This window comes from Mauremys reevesii, linkage group 2 (assembly GCF_016161935.1).
Source record: "Mauremys reevesii isolate NIE-2019 linkage group 2, ASM1616193v1, whole genome shotgun sequence".
NCBI lineage: Eukaryota > Metazoa > Chordata > Testudines > Geoemydidae > Mauremys > Mauremys reevesii.
The window spans coordinates 46,113,223-46,140,518 of record NC_052624.1 but is presented as its reverse complement, the minus strand read 5'-3'; the positions used below and the strand labels follow the sequence as shown (position 1 = coordinate 46,140,518).

The window sequence follows — 27,296 nt, the reverse complement described above, 5'->3', positions numbered from 1 at the left end:
GTAGTTTGTGTACCTTTACCCTATACTGTAGGCAGTGTTTCTCAAACAGGGGGTCCCAACCCAAAAGGGGATTTCAATACTATTGTGTGTGTGGGGGGGGGAGCATGGTATTCCCACCCTTACTTCTGTGCTGCCTTAAGAACTGGGCACCTGGCCAGCAGCTGCCAATTTCCAACTGCCCAGCTCTGAAGTCAGCACAAAAGTAAGGGTGACAATACCACGAATCCCCCCCCCCCCACACACACACACAAGCCTTGCGACCCCCTTTTGGGTCAGGGCCCCCAGTTTGAGAAACGCTAACTGAAGGGCTTTATATGTTTATATTTTACTGTTTTAAAATACATATTCATGCTTTGTTACGATATTGTGAAATTTAAGATTTAAATATCTGAAACCATGAAACTCAAAATTTTTAAAATGCTATGACTGTGAAATTTATGAAAATGGACCATGAATTGGGTAGGGCCATGGTCACTAGCACCCAGATCTGAGCACCCACATTAGCTTGGCCCGGATGCAAGTGCTGCCACAGCAAAGCTAGCCCATGTTAATATGTCCTCACTGTTTCTGCACCTGCCCATGTGTGTCTGGGGCATATCCTATGGTTTTGTCCATGAAGATGCTCTAGGATTCTTTCCCAGTCAATTGTGTCAATTGCAGATAACTCGCCTGCTTTCAGGGAAATAGTGGGACAGGCATTGGAGAACTTTCAGCACTTGAGGAATTTTTGCCTGCACCCTCACTGCAAAGCGGACGTATTTACTAATGTGTTTATACAGTGCATTTGGAAAAATATGCCATTTTAAAATAAACACTTATTTAACCAACAGATAAAGCAAAAAATTTGGTCTCAAACACCTTAAAAAGATTGTTTTACATTCTGGATAAAACAGAATTATTATGCAGCAGCCACTCTGGTCTTTTAGGTAAACAGACAATTAATAGTCTTTCAAGACTGAAAACAAAATATAAATCTATTTTATAAACTACAAGAAAATTAAAAATAATCTAGGTCTACTATGTGACTTGCTTTAAAACAATTATAGAATGGTGTGGGAGCTACAACCAGTTAGAAGTCAGGAAAGAATGTCCAGAGTCCACGTTTTGGAACAGACTCAGCTGACTTCACTGGTGTTCAGGAGCTGTGAATTTACCCGGGGGGGGAGAAAAGGGAGAGAGAGAACTAGGGCCACATTGGGCCTCTCCTTGTTCTGATGCTCCTATTCCCAGCTCCTGCAGGGTGTCTTTCATCCTGAGGGCTAGCTCTACCACTGGGAATTCCTCCTTTCCCTCCTTCTTGCCCATGTAGCTCAGTAAGGAGAGGGGCACTGGGGGATTTGAACCCCTTGTTATATTCTAATTCCCATAGAAGGAAGAGGTAAGAAGCTCAACAAATCATGGACAGAACAGATGGCCACCAACATATGATTCAAGAGAGAATATGAACAAAGTTCCACTTGAAGACTGGCGACCTGATAACTTGGTTAAATCTTACAGCATGTGCCAGGTTTGTTACGGCACTGAGAGTGAGTGCAGTAAGACTGCCAGATGGCCTGGCTCATGACATAATAAAAGAGGGGAAAATAATATTTTACCGAAGAGGAAGTCAGGACAAAGGTTTTAATGAGAAATGTAGGTATAAAGTTTCGGCATGCATAACACTATATAAAATGTTTTCTTTTAAATAAACATTTGATTGTATGATTATGATACAAATCAACAAAAAGATCAATACTTTTAAGTTAATGTTGACTATTATACCAGTAGATCTCAAACTAGCATCCCCATAACATTCAGAAAATAAACTATTCAACGAATTACATTCTCCTTTGGAAACCATGGTGAATTTATGTAAACAATATAGAAAGAACAATCTATGAATTATCTGTGGAGATTATTCTCTAACAAGCCAGAGGGAGCTAATCCTTCTAATATTAAAACAAGGCCAAATTTAACACAACCAGGAAAGATAAGTAAATTGCATCTAATTGTCCTGTGATAAATTAGCACTTTTCTGTTTCTGTTCTAAGTAGAACATGGCTTGCTAGTCTCCAGGAACAATTGACTTGGATGGAAAAATATTGATCCACTGCAAAACAAACATATCTGGCTTTCCACAGGAAGCCCTGCTTTTAACTGCCAATGCCAGAAAGCAGAGTGACCTATTTTAAGTAATAAAATGGCTTCTTTTGGTGCAATATAGAATGCAAAATATTAAAGACAAATGTAGTTGTCAATCACTGATTCACAAGATAATTGAGCCTTCCAATATACTGTATGCCATGTTCATTTAATGATAATGAGAGCTAGAATGGTTCTTGTATTTATGAAATGCTCCATACCCCATTAGAAGCAAGTACATCTTCTGTCTCATCATCTTTGCTGTTGACCTGAATTTCAAATGGATTTCCTTCATTACAATATTGCTCAAACAAAGTTATGGTTGTTGAGATTGCTGAAGCAGGCTGCTTACTAGGCGACACAGACGGGGAACGCGACTGCTCCATGAATTTAAACTCCTATTAATAAAAATACAGAATAATTTTTATGCCTAGTAATGTAGTTTAAATATTGATTCATAGCTTACTGTCAATTACCGCTCTGCAACAAGAGTCTACTTCTTATTTAAATACAGCTTTTAGACTGCAAACTTTAAGGTTAACTTCAATCAGTCTCACATGGTTTGTCTTTCTAATTTTAGCAAGTGAGTCTTGCTGCACCATGCAATATACCTCTTGTATTATGTAAGTGTTCATTTTCTAGAAATAAATAGAAAAGCTTTTACCAGAGATTAAAAGAGCATTTTCACAAGAGATAGAACAGCACCTAAATCTCAAACTACACAAATACAGCATCAAAATGTAAAGAACATATTTCCAAAATTCAAGTGACACTATCAGACTCAAAAAATATTTTAAAGATAATTCTCTTTAAAAAAAATTGTTACAAACATTTTAGCTTATTAATATGAAACAAATTTTAAAAATATCCTTAAATCAAGTACATTTCAAAAATTTTGGACTATTACACTGCACAATAATATGGGATTGCAAGAGACTGGGAGGACGCTCAGCACTTTTGAAAAATCAGACCACTTAAAGTCCTATTTCTAGATGTTAATTTCTGAAAATCTTGGCCTAATTTTTTTTGTTGAAAACATCATAATTTATTTTTAGTTGTTAATCTTTGAATAGTAAATGTACACAATCAAAATTTAAAGATATAGATCAAAATGTACTGGGCTAATGGGACTTGAAATTTAGTAATTTCTACAAAATTTAGATGAAAGGTTTCTGGGATCTGCAGCTGCTCTTTTGAGTTTCCCTGCCAATGCATGTGGTTTAACAATCACATTTTTCTATTAAAAAAGCTTTTCTTTCCCTTTGTGTTCTATGAAAGATCTCTCTTTTTCTCGCTTGCGGCATGAATGTATATAGTCAGCTTCCTTGTACAGTCAAACTAGAAAATAGTCTTCCATCCCCCACAACCATGTTCATCCTTAGCAAACTAGATGTTATTTGTAGCAACAACTCTAGTCATGTGACCATCAGGCAGTCCCAAATAGGTAGATATTAAAAAAGCAAATAAAACAGAAATGTTACTATTTACCAACCTCAGCTTAGCCAGAGGTCCTGATTCAAGACAGCACTAAAGCACACGCTTCACTTGCTTTCAGTGGAATTTTACTGCATGCTTTAGTACTTTCCTGAATGTTTTCTTGAATCAGGCATGTTACCATTTTAGATGCATTTAAATCTGAGGTTTAGAATAGCATACAAAAATCCCTGCATAAGAATCACTCTAATTTTACTGTACCGTTAAAATAACCCCCAAACCAACAGCAGTTTGCATGTCCTATCACATCGCAGCTAGATGGTCTACATATATAAAACAAACTTATTTCAGAAAGAACTTTTGAATATTGAGTGACAGTACTTACATGAAGCTGTAAAATACTAAAGCTTGACTTAACAGGACAAAGCTCCCAGGTCTCATTTTCCAAGAACATTCTTAATTCTTCAAGACGAGTTCTGAAATACAACTCTAGATTGTCAGAAAAAAAAAGTCACAGCTGAACTGTTTTAACATTAGAATGAAAAAGTGCCTTCAATTGAACAAAAAAATCTTTAAGTTATACTTTAAAATACAAAGTCATCCTTATTTAGGCTTTGCTATTAATTTCCTTAGTAGAGAAGTTCAGATCACTACCTCCCCAAAAACCTGTGGTTCCCTCCAAAATGAGCCCCAGGGAAATTTCCCCTGCAAGTTCACATTATCTCAGGTTAACTAATAGAAAAGGAACTAATAGCAAGAGGCCAAGATTTGGAGTCTAAGAAAAAAATATCATTTCTAGTCCATGACAGAACTTTTAGTTCTCACACTATCTCCTTGATTGGTCGCCTGTGAGGGACTTTATTGTAGGCTTTAGGAAAGTCCAACTAATTATATCATGTCCCTTTATCCACTATTTTGTTGGTGAGGTTTTCTGTGAAAAGAATGGGCTGTTGCATTTTTCACCGGAAGGCTGGCTGGCTGGTCCATGTCTTTGAAGGAGCCATTGTTGAGATCAGTTAGCAGTGTACACAACTGTTCTTTGCTGGTTTACCACCAGCCAGGCAGGGGCAGACCAGTTTTGCAAGTGTTGGTTCAAATATTTCCAAAGACCTCTCTGAACTTCATCAAATATGAGGTACAATTCAATCAGGGTGACTAATAACATTTTCGGCATAGATTTTTCTGGCTTGGTGAATTCCTGCAATATTTGGGTTATCTTTTCTGATAAGTAGGTAGAAGGCTTCCTTCCAGCAATCAGTGCTCTGGCCAGGATGAGCTGGTTCACTACGAAGAATAGCTCTGCCTGTTGTGATTTAGCAACTGTGATGGTAGCAAAATAGAAATTACTGTGGCAGAGGAGTTCTGCAGAAATTTTACACTGATGTGTAGCCAATTAGTTCATTTTTATCATCCATTTATCATTGTGTTATGTTGTGTTATGGTCAATTCATATGCTATTTCATATAAAATCAATGTAGGATTACAGAGGTATAAGACTAACAAATATTTAGGAATGATTAGTATATATTAGGTATACAAGTAAAGCATGGCTGCAATGCAAGGCCTACAGGCTGAGGCCTGTAAGATTTTAGCTTAGCCGGACTAGGCCATAAGCTTAAGAATGCTTGACATGAGTGGGTGACCTCGGAATAACCCTAGGCCGGTAAGGTCACAAAATTACTGTAAAAGATGTGGCAATAGGTAATGTTACAGAAAACTAGACTGCAATAAACCACATTGCATTATCCAAGATCACAAGACACCTTACTGCAACATCATGGAATGTCCTGTCCTGACCGCAGGATACATATTGTGCATACATGCTAAGAAGAATTAAGAAACTTATGAAAAATGGGGCACCCCAATATTCATGGGTATGGCAGTACAGAAAAGGAAAAGAGGGTTGAAACCCTCCTGCATCTGCATAAGGTGTTTGATGTGGTCAGAAAAACAACACAAAAGAGGTTTCCTAGTTGTGTAAAAGTCATAAGACCCCATGGGAAATCCCAGCAGGAACCATTTTTTTTCCTATTATCACCTAATGAAATATCCATCTGATCTTAGAATATCTTTGAGGATGTGAGTATGACTACAGTCTTAGTAATTGCATGGGTTTTTGTAGGATTTATATATATGCATGGATAATTGTAACTTTACTTATTGCTTTAATAAAACTTGTAGTATAGTTAAGACTTTGTACTTGTGATTGTGTCTGTGATCACTATCCTCAGAGTTCATTTGTTCCTGGAGTCTCCAAATTTGAGAAAAGCACCAGAGGTGACTTTCACTGTGTCCATTCAGTCTGCTGAACCCATCGTAGTTTATACTAAATTACTACATTCAATCTTTAAAAAAAAACGCTACAGATGCATGAGGTTGATCCAGTTTGTGCCACAGGTGTTCTTCTGATATAGTTCAGTGAGTCACAGAGATCTTCATGGTTGGTGCAGAAGGAAAGTGTGATGTATTTAACACATTTTGCAAGTGTGAGGATTTATTTTGCGAGATATTGCACTCATTCTCTCAGCTTATAAATAACCACGAAATTATACATTTTATGACATCCTGGAGAAAAGTACATTAAGAATGCACTATCACAAAATTTGTGAAACAATTTTTAAAAGCCTCTACAATTAATATATAAAAACATACATGCTTTTACAGTAGCATAATGGATTTTACTCTCTGCAGATGACATGATCAGATACCTTTAACAATGTCAATACAAAGTGTAGCAACATTTATCCAATAAAGGGTAATATGAACCTACATCTGAACTTGTCAAGAATTCCATGTAAGCAGCACCGGGGAAAAAAACAGACAATGTGGAAAAACTGAAAAGCAGCACTCTACAGAATTATATGTATTTCAGACAAAATATTAAAAAGGCCATTAATCACCAAAGTTCCATTTTTTCACGTGTTTAAATTTTGTTTTGAGTAGGGAGGCAAGTTCATTAATGAAGGGCGCTATTATGACAATGTAATCAAAAACATTAGTTCACTGTACTTCCTTTGTTAAGTTTTCATCAGCACTACAGTCTTTCATTTAGCTACAAGCAGAAGCACCTTTAGCATTCTCTCTCGGCTAGATAGCCGGGAACTTTACTTCACTGCTGCCATTTTAATTTTTTTTAATCATTGAGGGCACATCAATATTTTTTTCTTTAAAAGATACATTATGCTGTCTTGTTCAGAATGTAGCACTTGGTAAATTATGCGCTGGGTTCCAAATTAGGCTGTAAAACATTCATCACATCATTCATTAACAAACTAATTACTGATATAATGAATGATTTTGGCTCAGTAAGATGACCAACATGTGCTTAACTATTATTGCAGTTAGCTGTGTCTTCTTACACACATTCTGTTCAACCAGAAATAGATTTGGGGCCGAATTTTCCAAGGCAGTGAGTACCCACAGCTCTCACTCAGTGTTCCCTCTAATATTTTAGGTCCATGTGCGGAATGAATTTTGTTATCTGCACCAATATGGAGGTGATGTGTGGTGGAGGTAGGGCCGAGGGGGTTGGAATGTAAGAGGGTGCTCAGGGCTGGGGTAGAGGGCTGGGTGCAGGGGGTGAGGGCTCAAGCTAGGGGTGAAGACTCTGGGGTGGGGCCAGGAATGAGGGGCTCAGGGTGCAGGAGGGGCTCAGGGCTGGGGATGACAGGTTTGGGGTGGTGCTGCCCCGGGACTGTGGTGGGGAGAGGACTCACCCCAGCCCTCTCTTGCCGCAACAGCTCGGGGCCAAGGGAGGGACTCCTCTCCCCGGAGGGCCTGGGCCGAGGGAAGAGCTCCTCTCCCTGGTAGCTCCAGCAGGCCTGGGCCGGCCCGAGGAAGGGGGTCCTCTCCCTGGCTCTCAATGACTTAATGAACTTCAGTAGTTACTCTCGACTTTCACCACCATGCACAAGTTCAGAATCTGGCTCAAAAAGAGGGTTTCAATCAAATCTATCTTTGTTCTTTGAAAATTTCTGCCATTCCTGCCCAAATGAGCCTTTCCAAAAACACCTTCAAAAAATGAATGAATCTTAAGCAGTTCCCTTGTTTGGTGTCTTTCACCATTAAAAGCCCATTCTTGCTTTTTATAAAGAAGAAAACGTTTCCCAACAAAATGCTTTGCATACTCAATATGATCTTGAGTTACATGGTCAATTCCGCTGACTTTCCAGTTCTCTAAACCATCTATATATCAAAAAAACTACCAAGGAAATAGCCTTAAATCAAACTAATAATTTCACAAGCAGCGTTTTTCTGACTTTGCCTACATGTAGATTTAGATCATTATCAATGGAAATATTTTTTCATCAGTTGGTGTGTATGGTGAAATCAATGTTTATCGACATTTACCAATAAAAAACTAATTCTTCCAAACCTACCTATATCTAACATACCAATACGCTACATACGTCAAACTGCACAATTAATGGGCTGATGAATCATGCTCCTTGAGCAGTTCCAGTCAGTGAAGTTTTACATACTAATGCATCTTTAAAAGGTCTAGCTTTTTTCAATTAAATACACAAGGGAAGCAAAAGCCGTTCTTGCTTGGTTTGAACATCCAAAACACTTAAAGCTTTAAATAAATAAATTCTGAGCACATAATTTAGCCTGATACAGTGGTATTCACCTTCAAAGAGCTTTAGAAACATTGTCTAATTATTCTTAACAAAACAAAACAGGTAGGTAACCATTATTTAAGATCATCCTTTCCTCAGTGAGATTTAAAAAAACAAAACAAAAAAAAATCAGTGCTAGGAATACATAATTATCACATAGCCTTGAACAAGAATCTCACATATCCCTACTTTCCAAATCAGTAGAAAATAGTTCATGATTTGCTAAAGCAACAGAATAAGCAAAGGACAAGTTCTCAGCATATACTCTTGCTCTTCCCCCACCCCGCCCATATTTTATTCAAACAGAGTTGAGAGGGTTCAAAATTTGTGATTTCACAAACCACTGTTAAACCTGTCCCTTGCAGAGATGCAATATATTCTATGGCCAAACTTCATTTAGGAGTGTTTTATGTCTATTTAACTTAAATCAGTGAGGAATCACCCCCCATAAGGGGGAGGAGGAATATTTAACTAAACAAACAGATTTAATTAGATTGGTTGGACTTTTTGGGTAGACAGAGCCTTCAGAAAGGCATCTTAAAATGGCCAAGTGGAGAAGGACATTTCAGCAGAGCTTCAAATGGAGGTTTCATGAGGATTTGAAGCTCCAAAGTGAGGTTCCAAGGCAGAAGAGGAGATTCAGGTTGAGACTTAAGGCTGGGTATTACTTTGGAGAAATGGGAGCTATGGTGACTACATAGTTATAGAACCTGGTATCCTGGAAAGATCGAATGCACTCAAGGCTGAGACTTCACCCTATCAGACAACTGGAAGTGGTATCTTTATTAAAATTGCTGAGAAGATATTCTAGAGCTGACTTTCAGGAGCCTGAAGAGGATCCAAACCACATTCTTGGCACCAGAATTAAGACACTTTCCCATGCATTCCTGTAGAAATGTTAAGGTTTTATGGATTTTAGTAAAATATCAATTAATTCTCAGACCATCCATATGAAGATAGAGTCATCTATTCAGCCTCCAGACAGAAAGCTTCAGAATTACTGGGTGGGGTGGGGCATGTGTAAAAAAATGCCCCGAACAACAGGGGCTTGATGCCATGTGAAGAAGTCTTGGGAACCCAGGGCTTCTGGCAAGAATCATTGTGGCATTTCCCACCCCCATATCTTCCTGGCTACCTAAGCAATGAAAGACAAGTGCCAGACCACTGGAATGAAAGAAGCATCTACCTTCCAAACCTGAACACTGGGGAAATCAAAGCAAAATTATGGCAGTTTAACTTTGAAATGAAAAGCCAGCAAGTGTTGAAGCTGACACATATGCTGCCATAAAATTAGGTCAGGTCTGCATGTAATGGAGCCAAGGGAGACTGGAATGAAATGTAGTTACAGATGGTCAACAAAGGGAAGGCTGAGAATGGGATCCAGAAGTACAAATCCATAAAATTATGAAATTCCTGACAGAAATAAATTGCATAATTATACATTTTAAAGAAATTGCCAGAGATGTCCAGAGACATGGGTGGATGGGCTCTCTATTTATGGAATGATATAGAAATAAAAAAAATTAAATAAATACTTTTGCCAGGGAAACCAGGAATAAAGGGCCTGCAGCTCCACTACAGAAAGGGTCAAAAGGAGGAGTTTTAAGGAGTAGCTTTTAGAGGAAGACAGAGGGGCTACTAAGAAAGTCTACGTACCACAGGTTCCCTACCATTCCCCAACCTGCTCGTTGCAGAAATCTCCTCAGTGACTTTAGCATGAGTGAGAGATTATACCTGCAGCAATAGCCGAGTGTTCAGGCCCCTCACCCCCACACACTAGACAGAAATATGCCCAAGCTGTCCACCTCAGTGCAACCAGGCCACTGGAAACCCAGTTTAAAATGAAAAAATGGCAAATAAAAGTAATCTGACCAATCCGCCGCACATTTAGTAGCCTTACCTGTGATAATTCTTGAAATAGTTAACACTTTGTTTTCTAATGGATTCTTGCAAAACTTCTGACTTACTGCCACAAAATTCTTCCCCAACTTGCATCAGCCTATTGTAACAAAAGACATTTTAGAAGTGATTATCCATTCAATTAGTTTTAACAATACTGGAGGAAACAACTATTACTTGAATGCTATTGTTTCAGCTGGAATTCCCTATCTCACCTATAAGCACACATAGCATGCTCATCCATCACCATAGTATTTGAACATCTAACAAACAAAGATCACCACCACACAACACCAGGCCTACATATGGTCTAGTTTCTTCTATTGCATATTATGGTATTTTATAAACACTCAGGGCCAGACAGCCACAAGCAATTCAAGTGTCTGCTTGGGATCCTATGGTCCAATGCAAGCTCTATAGCCCATTACCTGAACCCATTTCTCCATACAGGGAGAAAAAAAAAAAGGGGGGGGGGCGGAAGCACCTTGACCACCAGCACCACAACCCCAAATATAGAAGCAAGAATAAAAGGGAGCTATGCCCAGCTTCCGACACTTTTGGCTCCAGGTTTGGGGAGCCACTAAGTAGCCTTTTAGCCACTAAGTAGCCATTACAACTGTAATGTTAGGGCGACAGAAAATTGCTATGAACAGCCAGGCAGATTCCTAGGCCCAGCCCAGCAGCACTCCCACAGAACCTAAGGGGGCGTAGGGACAGAAAGATGAATCAGCCATTTTTTTACACCCCACCCCAATCTCAAAGCTGGCCAAGTACCGAAATGGATCTCAAGGACTCTTTTGGCCAAGGATCATCAGAGTACTACAGCTCCCTTTCCAACACCCACTATGTCTGCAGGGTGGCCCGGAAGAGCAGCTGGCTTAGAACAACTTGACCCTTGTCATGAATTACCTTGCATGCAGGGAGTCCCTTAGTGCCATATTAAGGAATCACTCCTACTCTTTGCATCACCAGAACAGTGTGAAGTGGATGGAAATTGGGGCCAGGATGTAGTCCCTATTATGTTAATTTATCATGTTATCTTATGCTAATTCAGGCCCATCATGCAGATGGAGCAAATGGCATTATTTGCCCCATCAATATACCTGCTAATGATATCTAGTACGAAGATAAAGTCATCATATTTGAAGTTAGACATGTCTGTCCCCAACAGATACGTTTTCACTTTCAGCTGCACATCCTATAAAACACAAACATTTCAAAGTTAGTATTGAATCCTTACTAAATTTGTGTGCATATTACGAGTTTTTATATAGTAGCAATGACTACTCTGAAGTTCAAAATGAATGGCAGTGAGTTGAATGCATGGTTCACTAGCACGTTTTGTTGATTTGTTCAGATGTCTGACCACTCTGAACAGCAGCTTAGGGCAGTCCTCTAGAGAAACAAGGTTTGTTGAACTGACCATTTGCATTAGTACATATGTGATCTTTCTTTGGCTTTCCCATCATATCATTAGTTCACTAGTCAAAAATAGTTTCTTGCAACTTTCAGTAATGCACTGTTAATCCAAAACATGAGATGCCAAGATTGTTGTTGATAGTGGTTTAAAGAATGCTTTGGATTATTGCCACTCTGTGCAAATCACACAAGGTTCAGAGCTTTGGCATACAAAATTTTGGGTGTTTATTAAAAATCTTTGGGCTAGTAATCAGGTTATAACTATCATGAAAACAGACAGGCTCACAAGATTTCTGGTTTTCCCTAAACCTTACTGACAGAATGACACAGCCCTGTATTTCAGTAGTTCCTCTTCCAGCTGATACCAGGAAGGGAAGAGCTGCAAATGTACTACACTCAGCTGTATATGAACAGCTTTAAGTACCTTAAAAAAAAGTATCTCTCACCTTGTTATTGATGCTCTAAAGATTATTACTCTTAACACAAGTCATACCATTTTATGATACGTGTTTTCAATGTAATGATGGGGACTCGTGAAAAAGTTCTATTAATCTGTTCAAATACATGCTTCCAAAACTGTATATAGCGCCACACACACACACGCACACACACACACAGTATGTGCTTAAATGTCAAAAGTCTTGGTTTAAATTAAATGCAAAACTTCAGAGTTAAAACATATATATATTATCCTGAATTCATACCACCAGACTTCAGCACAGCCGGTAGAAAACAATCCCCTGATTTAAACCCTCATGAGACTTGGCAATATTTGCTGAAATACTTGAACTTGTTCTGCTGATGCCCAACGTGGTCTTTTAGTCCAGTTTGGATGTCCTGTCTGTTGTTACTTTAAAACAAACTATCAAAACTCATTTATGTTATGTGAGTTGTTCATGTGTGCGCATATTTCCTTCCTTTCATCTGGCCAGAGCTATGGATGCGAGACTGCAGACAAAAAATGAGTTGGTCTTGGCTATTTCATAATAGTCTCCCTACCACAAAAATTAGCACCACTATTGGTGCTCCTGTTAGCATTCTAACCCAAGAACTGGCTGTGTCCAGAGACCAAGCCATCCTTTTCACCTTATAATTTCTTACATTATTTTAATTTCTACTTATCTACAGTAGTTTGATTTCTAACAAAGATCACCATATAAGATTTATACTTTGTATTTGGAAAAGAGTATGTTTAGACAATCCAAAACAAACCTGCCATATTCGTGAAAGTCCATGTTCTAATTTCTTTTGTACATAGCTACGGTCAAAATTGGTCTCCTCAGCTCCAATCACATTGTTGCCATCTGAAACTGAAATTGGAAGATTATTGGAAATACCCATACTATCTTGAAACCTAACTTTTAGACTTAATGAACCTACGGCCTCTAAGTTGCCTACAGGGTTGAGAATAGATAATGGCTAACTTTGTTTCTCTGTAGTTGAAAAATCTGAACTTTTAAAGGGACAGCAATAAAACCTTTAAAAAAAAAGACAGATAAAGTTATGTCTGGCTAAGAAAACACAATATCCCATTCCATAAAACCAACTAAGATAAAAAGGTAACTGACATTCATGTTTCAAATGGAGGGGGGATATAGATTGTCTAATCTAAATATCAGCCACTCTCTACTAGGAAATATTCCCTAATGTAGTCTAGCTTTGTAAAGAACCACCATTAGTTGAAAAATTGTAGAAATAAAGTTTCCAATGTGTGTCCAGCAGTATACACTGGCTGAATGTCTGGAGAAAGACCGTGCAATCCTTGCTCCACTGAGCAATGCCAGCAGTACTGTATGCTTGGCTTCTTTCTCCCATTCTTCTCTCCATGCATTTTTCCACAGTACATCTACACATGAAACAATCTTGTAATCCCAGTGCATCAAGACCAAGACATTTTTCTCATTCAAATCCCATCTATTTAATTCAGATTCTTGTACAGCACTCATTACCAGACCCATTTTACCACAATCCTTCTCCAGGAACTTTAAGGCAATCTTTTGGGTATCATGGGCCCAAGCCATTGAGTGATTTGAAGATAAGGCCTAGGGCCTTGGATATGGTATCTATGGAGAGCCAATAGGACAGGTCTAATGTATTCAAGCGAGCCTGTTTTCCTCAGGAGATGGGCTGATGCATTTCATACTACTTGGACTTTGCTGAAAGTTCACTGTTTCGTGAGCAGGTAGATACAAACTACTGTAGTCCAGCCAGAAGTGGGGAGGGCGAAGGGGGAGGGGGCGGGAGAAGTATCTCTGAGGCTAGATCTAATCTGCCAGGAGGGAACACAGTTTACTGGCCAGCCAACAAGGATAGATCACATCAGTTGAAAATGCTACTATATCTTAGCACCAACATTCAAATTTGTCTGCTTAAATTAATGGCATTATTTGTGCAAGGAAGGCACTCAGGATATGGCCCCTAGTTATTTGTATTAAAATAAGAAAGACATTTACGCCAAAATACATTAATTTTACCCTTCCCCTCCCCCCCCCCCCAATAACCATTCTGCAATTTTCTCTTAATGGAAAGAAATGTCCTATGAAATGTCATGATAAAACAATCTCCTTACTCTGTAGATATCTAAACTAAAGTTTAATACCCATGTCCAAAAGATTCATATTGTTCTCATGAAGGCAGCAATTCTGAGTGACAAATGTACCTGCTTGAACTAAGTGATTTACCATGCAAGATTCAGCCAAGGTATAAATATGAAGAATGAACCACCCGGCTAACTACACACCAAACAGATGTATCTTTTTCTCTGGATCATCAGTGTAATGTAAATAAATATTGCAGTCACTACATGTTCTTTAGAAGTTACTGTGACTTACTCTGCTGTGGCATAATTCTGAAGAGACAAATCAAGCCTGAGTTACAGGTCAACTTGTCTTTGACTTACAACACTAGGCCAACAATGCCTGGCTTAGGCTAAAATGTTGGTCATCTCTGTTGCCAAACATGAGGGGAACGGATGGGTGGGTGGACTGATAGCGAACAGATGTCTAGTACACACAGAGGGCCACAGCTATACACTTTTATTAATAAGTTTCTGAGGCTCTTATTTTGAGCCCCATCAGGCTGGATGGGTTTTGGTCTTTTACCCAATATTATGGGGAGCTATTTCTCACATGCAGCTATATGAATTTGAAATCACTTCCTTTTGTGCTAAGTGTTAAATAAAAAACTTCTAAAAGGAATACAAAGGCATTTTGTTTTTATGGAATTTGGAATAGATGGCAAAATATGTAATTGTGCATGATTTCAGGTGAAGGTAAAAATCACAGGCACCTGGAGATCTATTCTTCTAGATATCTGATTTAGGTATACAAGATCTCCAGTTTCCCACAAAAATTTCTACTTGGTAAACTTAGTAACTTAGTAAAGTTTTGCTTCAATCATGGGAATAAAAAAGGGTTTTTTTTTGTTGCTTCCTTGCTAGACAGGCATGCCTCAAACCATTTTCACCTAGATTCATTCTCTGAAACTTCCTCCACCTTTGCTAGATAACAAAAGCTTTTTTCTAATAACCAAAGTTCGAGAATGAATTTTGGAAGTTGTCTTTTAAACTCTTTCCTCTCCTGTAATTTTGTTAGTTCTTTTCTCTTTACAGATGTGATGCATAGGTCCAGATGCTGTAAAGGCCTATTAATGTGATTAACGTCTCATAACAGTACATAACGTGAAACGGATGTGCAAACATTTTCAGGATTGGAGCCTTCCTTTCTTAATCGCTTTTGTGTCTGTGGAAGTTTTAAGAGATTACCTCAGAAGGAACGAAACTATTTGTAGTCAACATCTAATTCAGCTCCTAAATTTGAAAGCAACTTTATAGCAGTTCACCAAATGTTTACTAGGCATTTGGCATTGCAAGCTCTGTCTTGTATAGCCAGCCTCACATACCATACAAAAAGTTCTGATTGTTTTGGGTTAAAGAGTTTTGTGTCATTTTAAAATTATTGTATAATGTACGTATTTATCTGATGATAATGCTGAAAAGCCAATCCAGGATTGGGACTTTATATATTTGTATAACGGCTAGCACAAATGGGGCCCAGATCCCTGACTGAGACCTTTATGTACTACCATGATAGAAATAATAGCAATAAATTGTGTTGGACACTGTACAAACAGAGAATCTCTGCCCTGGAGGGACTGCAATCTAAAACATGCCATCTAAAACCTGGGTTTTGTTAACACCTATTTAACTGAAGTGACCTATAAACAATAGAAAGAAAAAATTTCTTAGTTAAGATTCCACAATCCCTACTCTTTCAATTACATGCTGGGAAAATTCACAGTAAACATCCAAGACCTCTAAAGAATCCTCCAACAAAACCTTAGAAAAGTAATCACACAGGATTACTTTCAGGTTATCTTTGTAAATCATGAAGAAGCTAAAAAAGCACACAATCCTATTCCCCCTCCCTTGCATATTTGTGAGTCGACTTTAAATGTGTTTTTGAAAATAGTATGGACTATTAAATATCAGACAAAATCGATCAGGCCAATTAAATGTGGAGTGCACAGCAGTGTAAAAGCATATTTTTACATGATGATCAAGCGTCACTTTTCTGGGATAAAAATACCTAAGTTTGTCAAATTTATGATTTAACATGAATTTATAAGCAAAAGTGAAATTATAGAAAAAGTAGCAATGATCAGAGTGCCTCAGAATGCCATTGTAGGCTGCAGTGGTTATAAATTTAATTCACTAAATTTATTTTGACTTAGATTTAACAAACTATATATATAATGTTAATCATGTATGAGCTTTCAAATATTACATTTCGCCAATTTATCAGATGTGATCACTCAGGAATAATAGTTCTATTGTAATAAAATAGAAAATTTTCATTATATTTACTGCTCGGTTATATGACAGTATTCAACAATGAAATCTGATTGCTTTATTTCCCATTTTATGTGAAATACTAAAATATTAACATACCATAAAAATATGTTTTAGGATGTATGTGTTTGTATCTAGCGTTAGCCATCTGTCTATCTTCATTATTTAATCCTATTTTTAAGGGTTTTTTTTTTTAAACTGGTCCTAAAAAAAAATCTCTAAAGGCAAACTAACACTGTGAACCAGAAAAAAATTATTTTCTTGCCTTAGGAGCTGATCTTGCAACCTACACTCAGTTATTTTTACTTGCAATTCCACTGAGCTCAATGGGGTTACCTGGATAAGGACTTCTCTCCTTCCAGCTACATGATCACAGTAGAATTCCACATATTAATCACAAAAGCAAGTGGGGGTTTCACTTGCTTCCAAGAGTGAGTTCTTGTGGGGGACAGAGGAAGCTAAACAGAATCACTGCTGCCTTGATATTAATGACTTTAGCTAATACATTTTTTATAGTTGTACAAACACTAGTAACTGATTTCAGAGTGGTAGCCGCGTTAGTCTGTATCAGCAAAAACAACGAGGAGTAAATTTGTTAATCTCTAAGGTGCCACAAGGACTCCCCATTGTTTTTACTAATAACTGAGATGTCCACAGTGTTTCTAAAAATGTTATTCCCAGCAACTACCACCTTACAACAAGATCCCCAGGTAAAGTATTAAGGGAAAATAGGCAATAAGAATAAATAGTAGCCTTTTTAAAAAAAAAAGCATTAAACTTTCAAAAGACCCAGTTTATATAAAGGTGAAAAAAAAAAAACCAAACACACATGCCCTGGAGTAAAAATATTTGTTAACTCTTACTACAGTACCTCAAAAATGGACTAATTTACACAGTGAAAACACATAGGAAATTGACTGATTATTCAGATACCTTTAATTCTTCACAAATAGAAAAAATGATTATTCACATTTATATTTTAAAAGGTTATGTAAGCACAATTCATTTGTAATGCCCATTACAGGCATTAAAATAATTACAAGCCTAAGTATACATGAGCCATGATGAAGTACATTATGTCTACTATCCATGTAAGAATCCTTTGGACAAGCTGCAGTCTACTGAAATGGAAAGAACTATGCAATTAATGTCTTCTGAATCCACTGCTTCTCACTCGTACTCTTGGAGTTGTGTACCATGAGCAAGAGACACTGGATCTATTGGAAGTACTTTGTGAACACTACTGTAAGTAAAAAAAGCACAATAAGGAAAGAATCTAGAGACAGCCTTAGGTTCATGCCTCAAACTGATGAGATCCAGCTACACAAAGTTATAATGCTCATTCAACAGCTTCAGTCTATTGGGTTTCACTATTTGGAATACTATAATTTACATACTATAGTAAACTATCCTACAGCTCCCTCTGCTGTGTCCTCCTGCTCTACACACTGTATGTTCTTGACCAGTGATTCTCAAACTTTTGTACTGGTGACCTCTTTCACATAGCTACCTAGCCTCTGAGTGCGACCCGCCTTATAAATTAAAAACACTTTTTAATATATCTAACACCATTATAAATGCTGAATACAAAGCAGGGTCTGGGGTGGAGGCTGACAGCTCGTGACTCCCCATGTAATAACCTCGTGACCCCCTGAGGGGTCCTGACCCCCAGTCTGAGAATCCTAGTTCTTGACCTTTATACTTTAGGTAAAGAATGTATCATAGCCATTAAATATAGCCATTAAATAAAACTAGGGAACCAGGCTGTCTGATGCAGAATTAATACCCACTGTTCCATTACCATGAAATTTATTTTCTTTCAAATAATGCTAGACTTATAAATTCTCTTGCTACGTGAATTTTTTTTTAAACTTGATTCACTATTCTTATTTAAACATGGTTCACTTTTAATTCTTATGCCACACTGTACAGAATAGCTAGACTAAGTGCCAAGGTCACCAGCAACTTACTATTTGTGCAACATAAGAACTAGAGTAGTACTAGTGCCATAAATATAGAAACACTCAAACAGTAAATTTAAAATGACATGTGACCGAATAGAATAACTCTTTATGTAGTCTGACGCAGTGTTTCTCAAATGCGGCCACCAGAGGCTTGCTGTTGGTTGCTGGGGTGGCCAGCAGGGGTTGGGCCCTTCCATCCTCTGGAGACACCTGGGGCACAACGCTGGAGGAGCAAGCAGCCAATGAGTTCCCCACTTTCCCAGGGGTGGTGGGGCTCAGGCTTTGGGCTTCAGCCCTAGGGTGGCAGGGCAGCAGGCTCCGACCATGGGGCTTTGGGCTCCTGGTGTGGGCTCCAGGGATTGCTGGGGCCTGCCACTGCACAAATACTCTGTTCTTGGGCCCTAACTGCAGGGCTTCGGGCTCAGGCAATGGGGCTTCAGGTTCCAGCTCCCCACTGCCTCCCCCGACCCTCCATCCTGGGCTTAATTTATCCCCAGGCTGAGTAAGTCTGCTGTAAAATGTGGTGTTTGTATGTTTGTAAATATCACTTTTCACAACAGACATACTAGCTAGCAATAAATAAATTACAATTATTTGGATGTGTATATTTATTTGTTTTTCCTAAAGCTAATTAAGTATTTTAGGAAACAGTCTGAGAGCGGCCACCAACAAGAGTTGGTGGCCGAACTGTGAGGCCACCAAAAAAAATTGTCCTGAGAACCCCTAACGGTTCTTTTAAAATGGGTTTTGACACTGCTTAATTCAAAGTTTTAAGCAGCACCAAAAATACCCATACTAATGGGAATGGTGTACTATACAAATGATATAAGGATTATAAAGAAACGGTCTATTACAACAGTGCTGTGGCATACACTTATTTTATGATATCTGAATTATTATATATGCAGAAAAGACAGCAAAATGTTCACAATAGGATCCACCTCCAAAACCTAACTTAAAAGCTGAATATGTTGAAGAAGTTTTAAATATTTAAAAGTATTACTGATAATGTAAAATGGAACAGAAAAGGGGATTAATAAAGACTCTTTCCCCCTAAGGTGCACATCAAAAGAAACATCTGAATTTTAATTTAGTCATACTGAGAACACACTAATTTGCAATAATACTTTTAATAAATTAGCCCACGTTAATTTTAAAAATACTCTATGCAATATATTAAAGGCCCTTAGACGAAAAAATACTTGTATTATGCTTTAAAACTTTGAAGTAGGGAGGCAACCTCAACGATTGCAAATGTAATTAATTTTAATACCTAATCCCCTGGGTAAGTCTGACTTTAAACTATATGTTTATAAGCAGGAGTGGATTTCAAATGAGAGAGAGAGAGTGGTAAGATTAGTCCATTTTCTCCTGTTTCTCATTCCTCCATTTTTATTATTTCTTCACAGTTCAATCTAAAGGATGACAATATATTTTACCTGTTTTACACAAATCATGCTTTTTATATCAGAGAAGGAGAAATATCTGCAATAGCATTGCCAGAAATGCCCGTCAGAGAGAGAAACTGTTGTTTCACTGGTCTGCAGATATAATGACTAGGGGTGAAATCCTCTCCAGTTAAAGTCAATGGAACTTTTGCCATTGACTTCAATAGCGCCAGGATTTCACTTTATGTCTACTGCCATATCCAAGTATCTTGGCTTAGAGGAATGTTTGTCTTTAGATAGTCTCATCAATTCAAGTTATGTACTGCCAAATGTGTGTATAAGAGGGCTGTGCCAGACAAACACAGGTTCAAGTGCTTGGAATGCTAAAGGAATGTACTAGGACAAACACACACAAACACAAACTACTCAAGACTAGATGATACTGTAGTCATAATGTGCCATGGAACAGGTGGGTTTTAAGGCAGAGGTTTTGGATTTCCTGGAAGTAAAGTGAAGGAGTATTGCAGGCCTTAGGGTAGCAGTTCCAGGTGTGTAAGTTGGCATAGAAGTGCAAAGATCAGACTAAGCAAAGATGACAAAGGCTGTAGTAAAGAGAACCACTTCCAAAACATTCCAAAAAAATAATTTAATTAACAGAGAATCATATTCCTCAATTTTAAAGCTACTCCCCCCAATAAACATCTCAGTAGCCCAATTCACTAAACTTAAAATTTGTTGTACACATTTTGACATAGTTCCAAGAAATCTGAAACATGAAATTGATACCTTGCCTGTTTCTCACCTAAGGTACAGTTGCTGCCCTTATTGCTGCTTCGAATAATTTTCCAATAAAAACTTTAAATGGCTTAACACTCAAGTATTCAGCAGTATTTGTTTTTTCTATACTTCCTTCTATACTCAAGGAAGTATGGATTAATAATGATTCCAAATGCAAGTAGACAATGTTAAAGGAAAAGACTGAAGTTAAGAAGTGATCCACTCTAGTTGAAGTCTGGATATTTTGAAAGAATAGTTTAATAAAGAATCTGATTACTTATACTCTCCAATTTACTGTTTCTCTTCGTGTGTGTGTCTGTCTGTCTCGTTACACATATGTAAACAATAGTAACCACATACCTGAGATAAGCAAAACAAACAACATTTAAGATACTAGCAGGTCAGGGCCACAGAAGTACCTGGGTAGAAACTAATAACTTCAACATTTAAAGTTTGTTTTCAAACAACGAAATACAAAAAGAGAATTAGTTCAAAAGTCCTCTCTTACCAGAAGATGAAACCGTTCCCTCATCTCGGTCATGTTTCTCATGCCATTCCATCGTTCGATAATAACTAAGCATGACTTCCCAGAGTGCTTTGCAGAGGTCAGCAAGACATGGAATGTAGCTGTCTGATGTAATATGCTACAGAAAAGAAAAGTTAGGCCTGTGAGAAAACTAACAGTTTGGCTCAGTTTTCCGAACAAACAAAATAAGAAACTGTTCTTCCATTTGTTACCCAGCATGGGATTGTGAAGTGCTTAATATTTACGAGTTTTAGTTTCAAATAAAAGTGTTTGACAGAGTTGCTTTAGGTCTTATATTGGTTGCGGAACAGATACAATACAAACTGCATCATTAAAAGTTTACACAGTCATCCCCGTTTTGGAGGGGAATACATCAATCTGTGAATGTCCACTCAATGATTGGCTCTCTACAAGGACTAATTTGTTGAGATGCTCGTTTTGATATTTGGACCACTGTTCACTAGAAACTGGACCAAGGTCAAACATTTATTTCACATGTATTTATCCTAATTGTATCTCTAGCACAGTCAGAATAAAAAGGGAGGCAGTGTGGTCTATTGGACAGGGTACAGGACAAAGTTTGGAGATCTAGACTCTACCCCTGGCTCTGCCATTGGTCCACTGGGTGACTTTACTGGACAGATTACTTTCTCTCTGTGCCTGTTTCCTCTCTCACCTTTTTCCTGCCTTGTCTATTTAAAGTGTAAGCTCCTCAAAGCAGGTTGTGTCTCTCTGCGTTTGCACAGTGCAACAATGCACAATGGGGCCCCTATCTCAGTTAAAGGCTCTGGACACCTCAGTAATTAAATTATTTCAAATATGTGCAGTAGCACCTAGAGGCCAACTTGATTTGGGCCCAAACTGTCCAGATTGAAGGCTAAGCAAAACCCCCTTGAAGACTGCCATTTGTGTTTTAAGATTTCATTAGAGAGCAGACTATCAACCTCATAAAAAGGCTTTAATTGAACACAATACCTATTTCTAAACTGGGGTAATGCAGCAAGAAACCAAATACATTCGTCTCCTCAAATTCAGCACCTATTTGGTAAGGGCAAGTAACGAGAGCACAGAGATCGTGCAATATATATATGCTAAACTCATCATTTACTGATTCATTTGCTGTCAAGAGCCAAAGCCTTAGAGCTAATGAAAATCTTAAAGAATGTGTCCGATTGAGTCTGCATTTTAGAGTACTGTTGCTTTATGACGTTCATGTTTTAATGTTCCCAGCTAGGCCTGAAATTAACACTTAAATTAGGTGAATCGAGTTGTGGTGAGTAGTTCATACATTTCTGCTATTTCTTTACCCAAAGTTGACCTTGCAGAAGTCTAACACTAGAATTACTTTGCAAAGCCTATGTTGCCACTATATTCCTTTATTAGCCTCCCACAAGACCTACGAATTAACTTTTAATTCTCAGTTAAATTTGTTCAATGCCTGTACAAGGCTTCGAACATATGAGGTACCCACTCATGTAAAAATCAATATGTCAAGGCCTTGGCCATTCTGTTTTAAAACACACAAAATAATGGAATCCTATCCAAACGACCAAATACTACATACATAGGGCTAAAACTTAACACCAGTTTCACTCCAAGGGATTCGCATCTTTTGATTATCTACTGATTATTTGTGGTTTCTTAACACTGAGAATCCTTAGTGGTCAAAAGAAGTTTGAAGAAAAAGTGGGTAATCGTTTGAAAATTAAGTGTGGTTTGATAGCAAATACTGAACTGGAGGGCTATACAAATATGTGGAGGTTACTTAAGCCTTTTCCTTTTCTCAACTTTATCAGAAAAAAATTATAATCTGAAATGGAAGCACACTTATTTTCTGTTCAGTCATGTTCACTTGTCTCTCTCACTTGAGTAATATTCCCGGTTGTAACACTGCTCAGGCCATTCATATTCACTTACACTCTGCCAGTGATTAAATACTCATGAGGCTCATTCTTTAGAGTTAATATATGTCCCTGGTGAAAGTATCTTGAGACCTCACATTAATCATTAAGTCTTTTTCAGCTTTTTTATTACTAATTTTAATTCTGGGAAGATTTCATATCAAGTCAACAGAATTGCACAGTGTAAATAAGTTGGGCATCTGTGATTACAATCTTCAACAACCATACTGCCATAAAATACTAACTTTTAGCACCAGTCCTCTTTAAAACATGAAGAAAAGATGCCACTGTATTTAAGATAGCAGAAAAAGACTCCTGCTGATATTACTCACTAACACATCATAGACACTATATACATTGCCAAAACTACGAGCAAAATTTTGTAGTATTATATTTTATTTATATTAAATTGCTACCAGATGCTTAACACAATATTAACAATGATGGGGAAGGAATACACAGAAAGAACAGGTTAAAAATATTTAAATGAGTTAGCCGTAATCAAGTTGGCAGGCTCTGATCAAATTCATCCCAGGGTACATAAGGGACTAGCTGAAGCCATCTTGGAACCGTTAGTGATTATCTTTGAGAACTCCTGGAGGACAGTTGATGTCCTGGAAGACTGGAGAAGAAGAAACATAGTACCTATATCTTTGAAAACGGGAACAAAGACGACCCAGGGCTCTGTAGATCAGAAGGTCTGACTTTGATACTTGGAGAGATATTGAAACAAATTATCATCAATATGTAACCACCTATAGGATATGTGTTAAGTAATATCCAACATGAATTTGGCAAGAATAATGCTAAACCAACCTAGTTTCCTTCTTTAACAGGAGTTACTAGCCTACTGGATAAGGGGAAGCTGTAGATGCGATATATCCTGATTTCAGTAAGGCTTTTCACATAGTTTCACATTACACTCTCATAAGCAAACTAAAAAAAAAGTGCTCTAGGTGAAATTACTATAAGGACATACTCAAAGAGCAGTTATCAAGGATTCATTGTTAAACTGGTGAGACTTATCAAGCAGGGTCACGTAGAGGTTTGTCCTGAGTCCGGTACTATCAATATTTTCATTAATGACCTGGATAACAGAGTTGGGAGTATGCTTATGAAATCTGCAGGTGACACCAGCTGGGAGGGGTTACTGACACTTTAGGTGACAGGATTAAAATTCAAAATGATCTTGACAAATTGGAGAATTGGTCTGAATTCAACAAGATGAAATTAAATAAAGACAAGTTCAATATACTACACTTAAGAAAAAAATCAAATGCACAGCTACAAAATGGGGAAAAACTGGCTAGTGGTAGTATGGTTGAAAAGGATCTGGGGATTATAGTGGATCACAATGTGATTCAGTTGCAAAAAAAGGCTAATATTGTGGGGTGTATTAACAGGAGTGTCATATATAAGACAGGAGGTAATGGTCCCATCTACTTGGCACTGGTGAGGCCCCAGCTGGAGAACTGTGTTCAGTTCTGGGCACCACACTTTAAGAAAGATGTGGACAAACTGGAGAGAGTCCAGAAGAGAGCTACAAAAATGATAAAAGGTTTAGAAAACCTGACCTATTAAAGGTTAAAAAACTGGGCAAAACAACTGGGGTAGGGGACATGATTAAAGTCTTCAAATATGGCTCTTATAAAGAGGACTGCAATAAATTGTTCTCCAGGTGCGCTGACGGTAGAGTAAGAAGTAATTAGCTTACAATGCAGCAAGGGAAATTTAGGTTAGATAGCAGGAAAAACTGTAACTACAAGGGATTGTTAAGTTCTAAAACAGGCTTTCAAGGGATGTTGTGGAATCCCCCTCATTGGAAATTTTTTTAAGAACAGGTTACACAAACACCTGTCAGGGATGGTCTAGGTATACTTGATCCTGCCTCAGCACATGGGGTGGACTAGCTGACCTTCCAGCCCTACAATTCTGTCATTTTACGATTTGTCTAACTCAGCAAGCTACCCTGCCATTTCAATTGGCTGTGTCAGTCTCCATTACCTCCCCTAAATCATTATGTAAGTTGGTCTGCACTGCTAAAAATAGCTATATTTCACATCAAAACTGGCTGCATTTCATTTGTGAGGGGATACAGAATAATTTGGATTGATTTGTGTCATATGAATGTAAATAATCTTTCAAAACTATAATGTTATTTCAAACAGTATTAATATATTAGTGCTTTAGACAGTTTAATGTGCTCCTGACATAATGAATTCTCAAGGTGGTCATGCATTATAAGAAACATAATCCACTTTGATTGAATAAATCCATATAAATAGCACTTAGCATGTGGGGACCCATGCTGGTCCATTCACTGACCAGTAACCATAGTGCTTCTAGCATAGTTGGCAAGAACCAATATAAAAACATACTGAGAGACGGTGAACTAAGAACAAAAACTTAAATCTTTCAGATCTCTACATGGAGATGTTTCAACTTCAAGATAGCCAGCAAGCTTAGACAGAAGACAACAGTACTGATTAGGTCCCAAAATAAATCCATTTTCACAAGGCAGATAAGTAAAATGAACAGCTGAATTTCTTTGAACTAGGCTCAGGGAAACAAAAATAAATATATAGAGAACGTCTCTCAAAGCCTCTCTGCTGCAGAGCTAATCAACAGGAAAGAAGGATGGGTAGCAGTTCGGACAGAACTTGCCCGCAGAACAAACAAGCTCAGCAAGGAAGTTAATTGAATGACAGTTAAAAGGACACTGGCTTGCAATATGCTATACATGGCCAAGAACCAGAGAAAAGAAAATAATGCTTTTTTACATTAGCATGCAATCAAAACCTGACTTCTGAACAAAACACAGTCAAGTATACATATAAAATAAATAGACAGTATACATTATAGTAGATTCAGTGCAAAATACAGACAAACACTTTAGCATTCCATATACGGGCTTCACTGAAGTTTTATAGGCAGGATTTTTTAGTGGTAAAAAAACCATTACATCATAGAACATGAATTCAGGAAATTTTGAAAACAAAGTTTCTCAAGTATGGATATTCACATCTGGGACTCCAACCGTCACTATTCAAGAATGACAAAAGAATACTTTTAAGGAATCTGCAAGTGCCATCACAGCATCCTAAAACTATCGATTCGGCATAAATTTTTGTTACACAAGCAAATGTCTCTGGAGACGTTCTGAATTTCATTCCAGAACACACAAATAGAGTCAAATGGGTTCATCACAAAGATTTCCAGAAAATCACAACAGTAAATCTACTCAAAAGGAAGATTTAAAATTTAATATGACTGAAAATGTTTAATATGACTAAGCAGCCTGTGGCTGATTAGTTACTTTTATGTGAAAAGTTTCTTGTTTTTACATTGTGATGAATGTACAGGGTCCTAGCTCTATTAGATACAGACAAATAAAGCTGATTTTTTTTAGTCTCAGCCTACTTGCTACCTGGCAACCTTGATACAAGTGCTGAATGTGGTGGGTTCCTTTTTATGAGGAAGTGAAAATGAAATAGAATTGCTGTAATGTTCCAGCCTGAAAGTTTTATTCAGTCTTACTTCTCCTAGGAAGGTATTGCAACAGGCAATTACACCTCTACCTCGATATAATCTTACCACGTTATAGGTGAAACAGTGTTATATTGAACTTGCTTTGATCCACCAGAATGCGCAGCCCCACCCCCCGGAGCACTGCTTTACCACGTTATATTGGGTGGCATTATATCGAGGCGGAGGTATACATTTAAACCTAACTGGGCCTAGTCAAAGAACTGGTTCCACCAATGGGCAGACAGACACTGACCCCATCCTGCAATAGAAAGACACCATAAAAGCCTACTGGGGGTAGGGGGGTTCAACAGCAAGAGGGTTTGGTTTTTTTAATCTTAAAAGAAAAAGTTAACTCTCAGTTGGGAGCTCCAAACCTTGAGTCCAGGGAGAGAAGTAATTGAAGTACCTGGGAAAGAAGCAATTGAAGCAGACTCAAGAGGGGCAGATTTGAAATCCAGAAAGTAACTCAGGAATTGTCAGTCCTGTGGAGGAACAAGGGAAGCCCAATTTTGAGAGACATCTGTTTGTTGGATTTGTATCATCTTGTTGACTTTTGGCATGAATTAAAGCAATTTTGCACTAAGCATTTTGGTCTCAGTAAGTTTCTGCAATCATTGCCGCACAAAGTCATTCTTTTCACGATTTGTGCAAAAGTCCATGTTCAGATGTGGAAATGGAGGTGGGGGGGAAGGGTTTCCTTTTGGCTCTCAACCTGAGAATGAGTCTCATTGAAAAATAAATTTCAATTTTTCATTAGAATATCAAAAAATGAACCAACTAATTGTGCAGACAACATTTTACAGAATCATTTGAGATACATACTAATACTAGCCTTAATTGTCACTTTGCACTAGGTCCTTGAGATACACAG

At 37.9% G+C, this 27,296-nt stretch overlaps 1 protein-coding gene across 2 annotated transcripts in view; it reads right to left on the bottom strand.

The window, feature by feature from the left end:
- VPS50 (VPS50 subunit of EARP/GARPII complex) overlaps positions 1-27,296 on the bottom strand; it is a 165,142-nt gene that overhangs the window by 77,857 nt on the left and 59,989 nt on the right. For both annotated transcript variants that reach the window (XM_039524419.1, XM_039524420.1), the window contains exons 13-18: positions 20,979-21,114; positions 12,705-12,802; positions 11,177-11,271; positions 10,075-10,173; positions 3,941-4,031; positions 2,343-2,519 (exon numbers count right to left, since the gene is read on the bottom strand). In XM_039524419.1, coding sequence (XP_039380353.1) covers positions 2,343-2,519; positions 3,941-4,031; positions 10,075-10,173; positions 11,177-11,271; positions 12,705-12,802; positions 20,979-21,114 — 696 coding nt within the window. The remainder of the gene's footprint in view (positions 1-2,342; positions 2,520-3,940; positions 4,032-10,074; positions 10,174-11,176; positions 11,272-12,704; positions 12,803-20,978; positions 21,115-27,296) is intronic.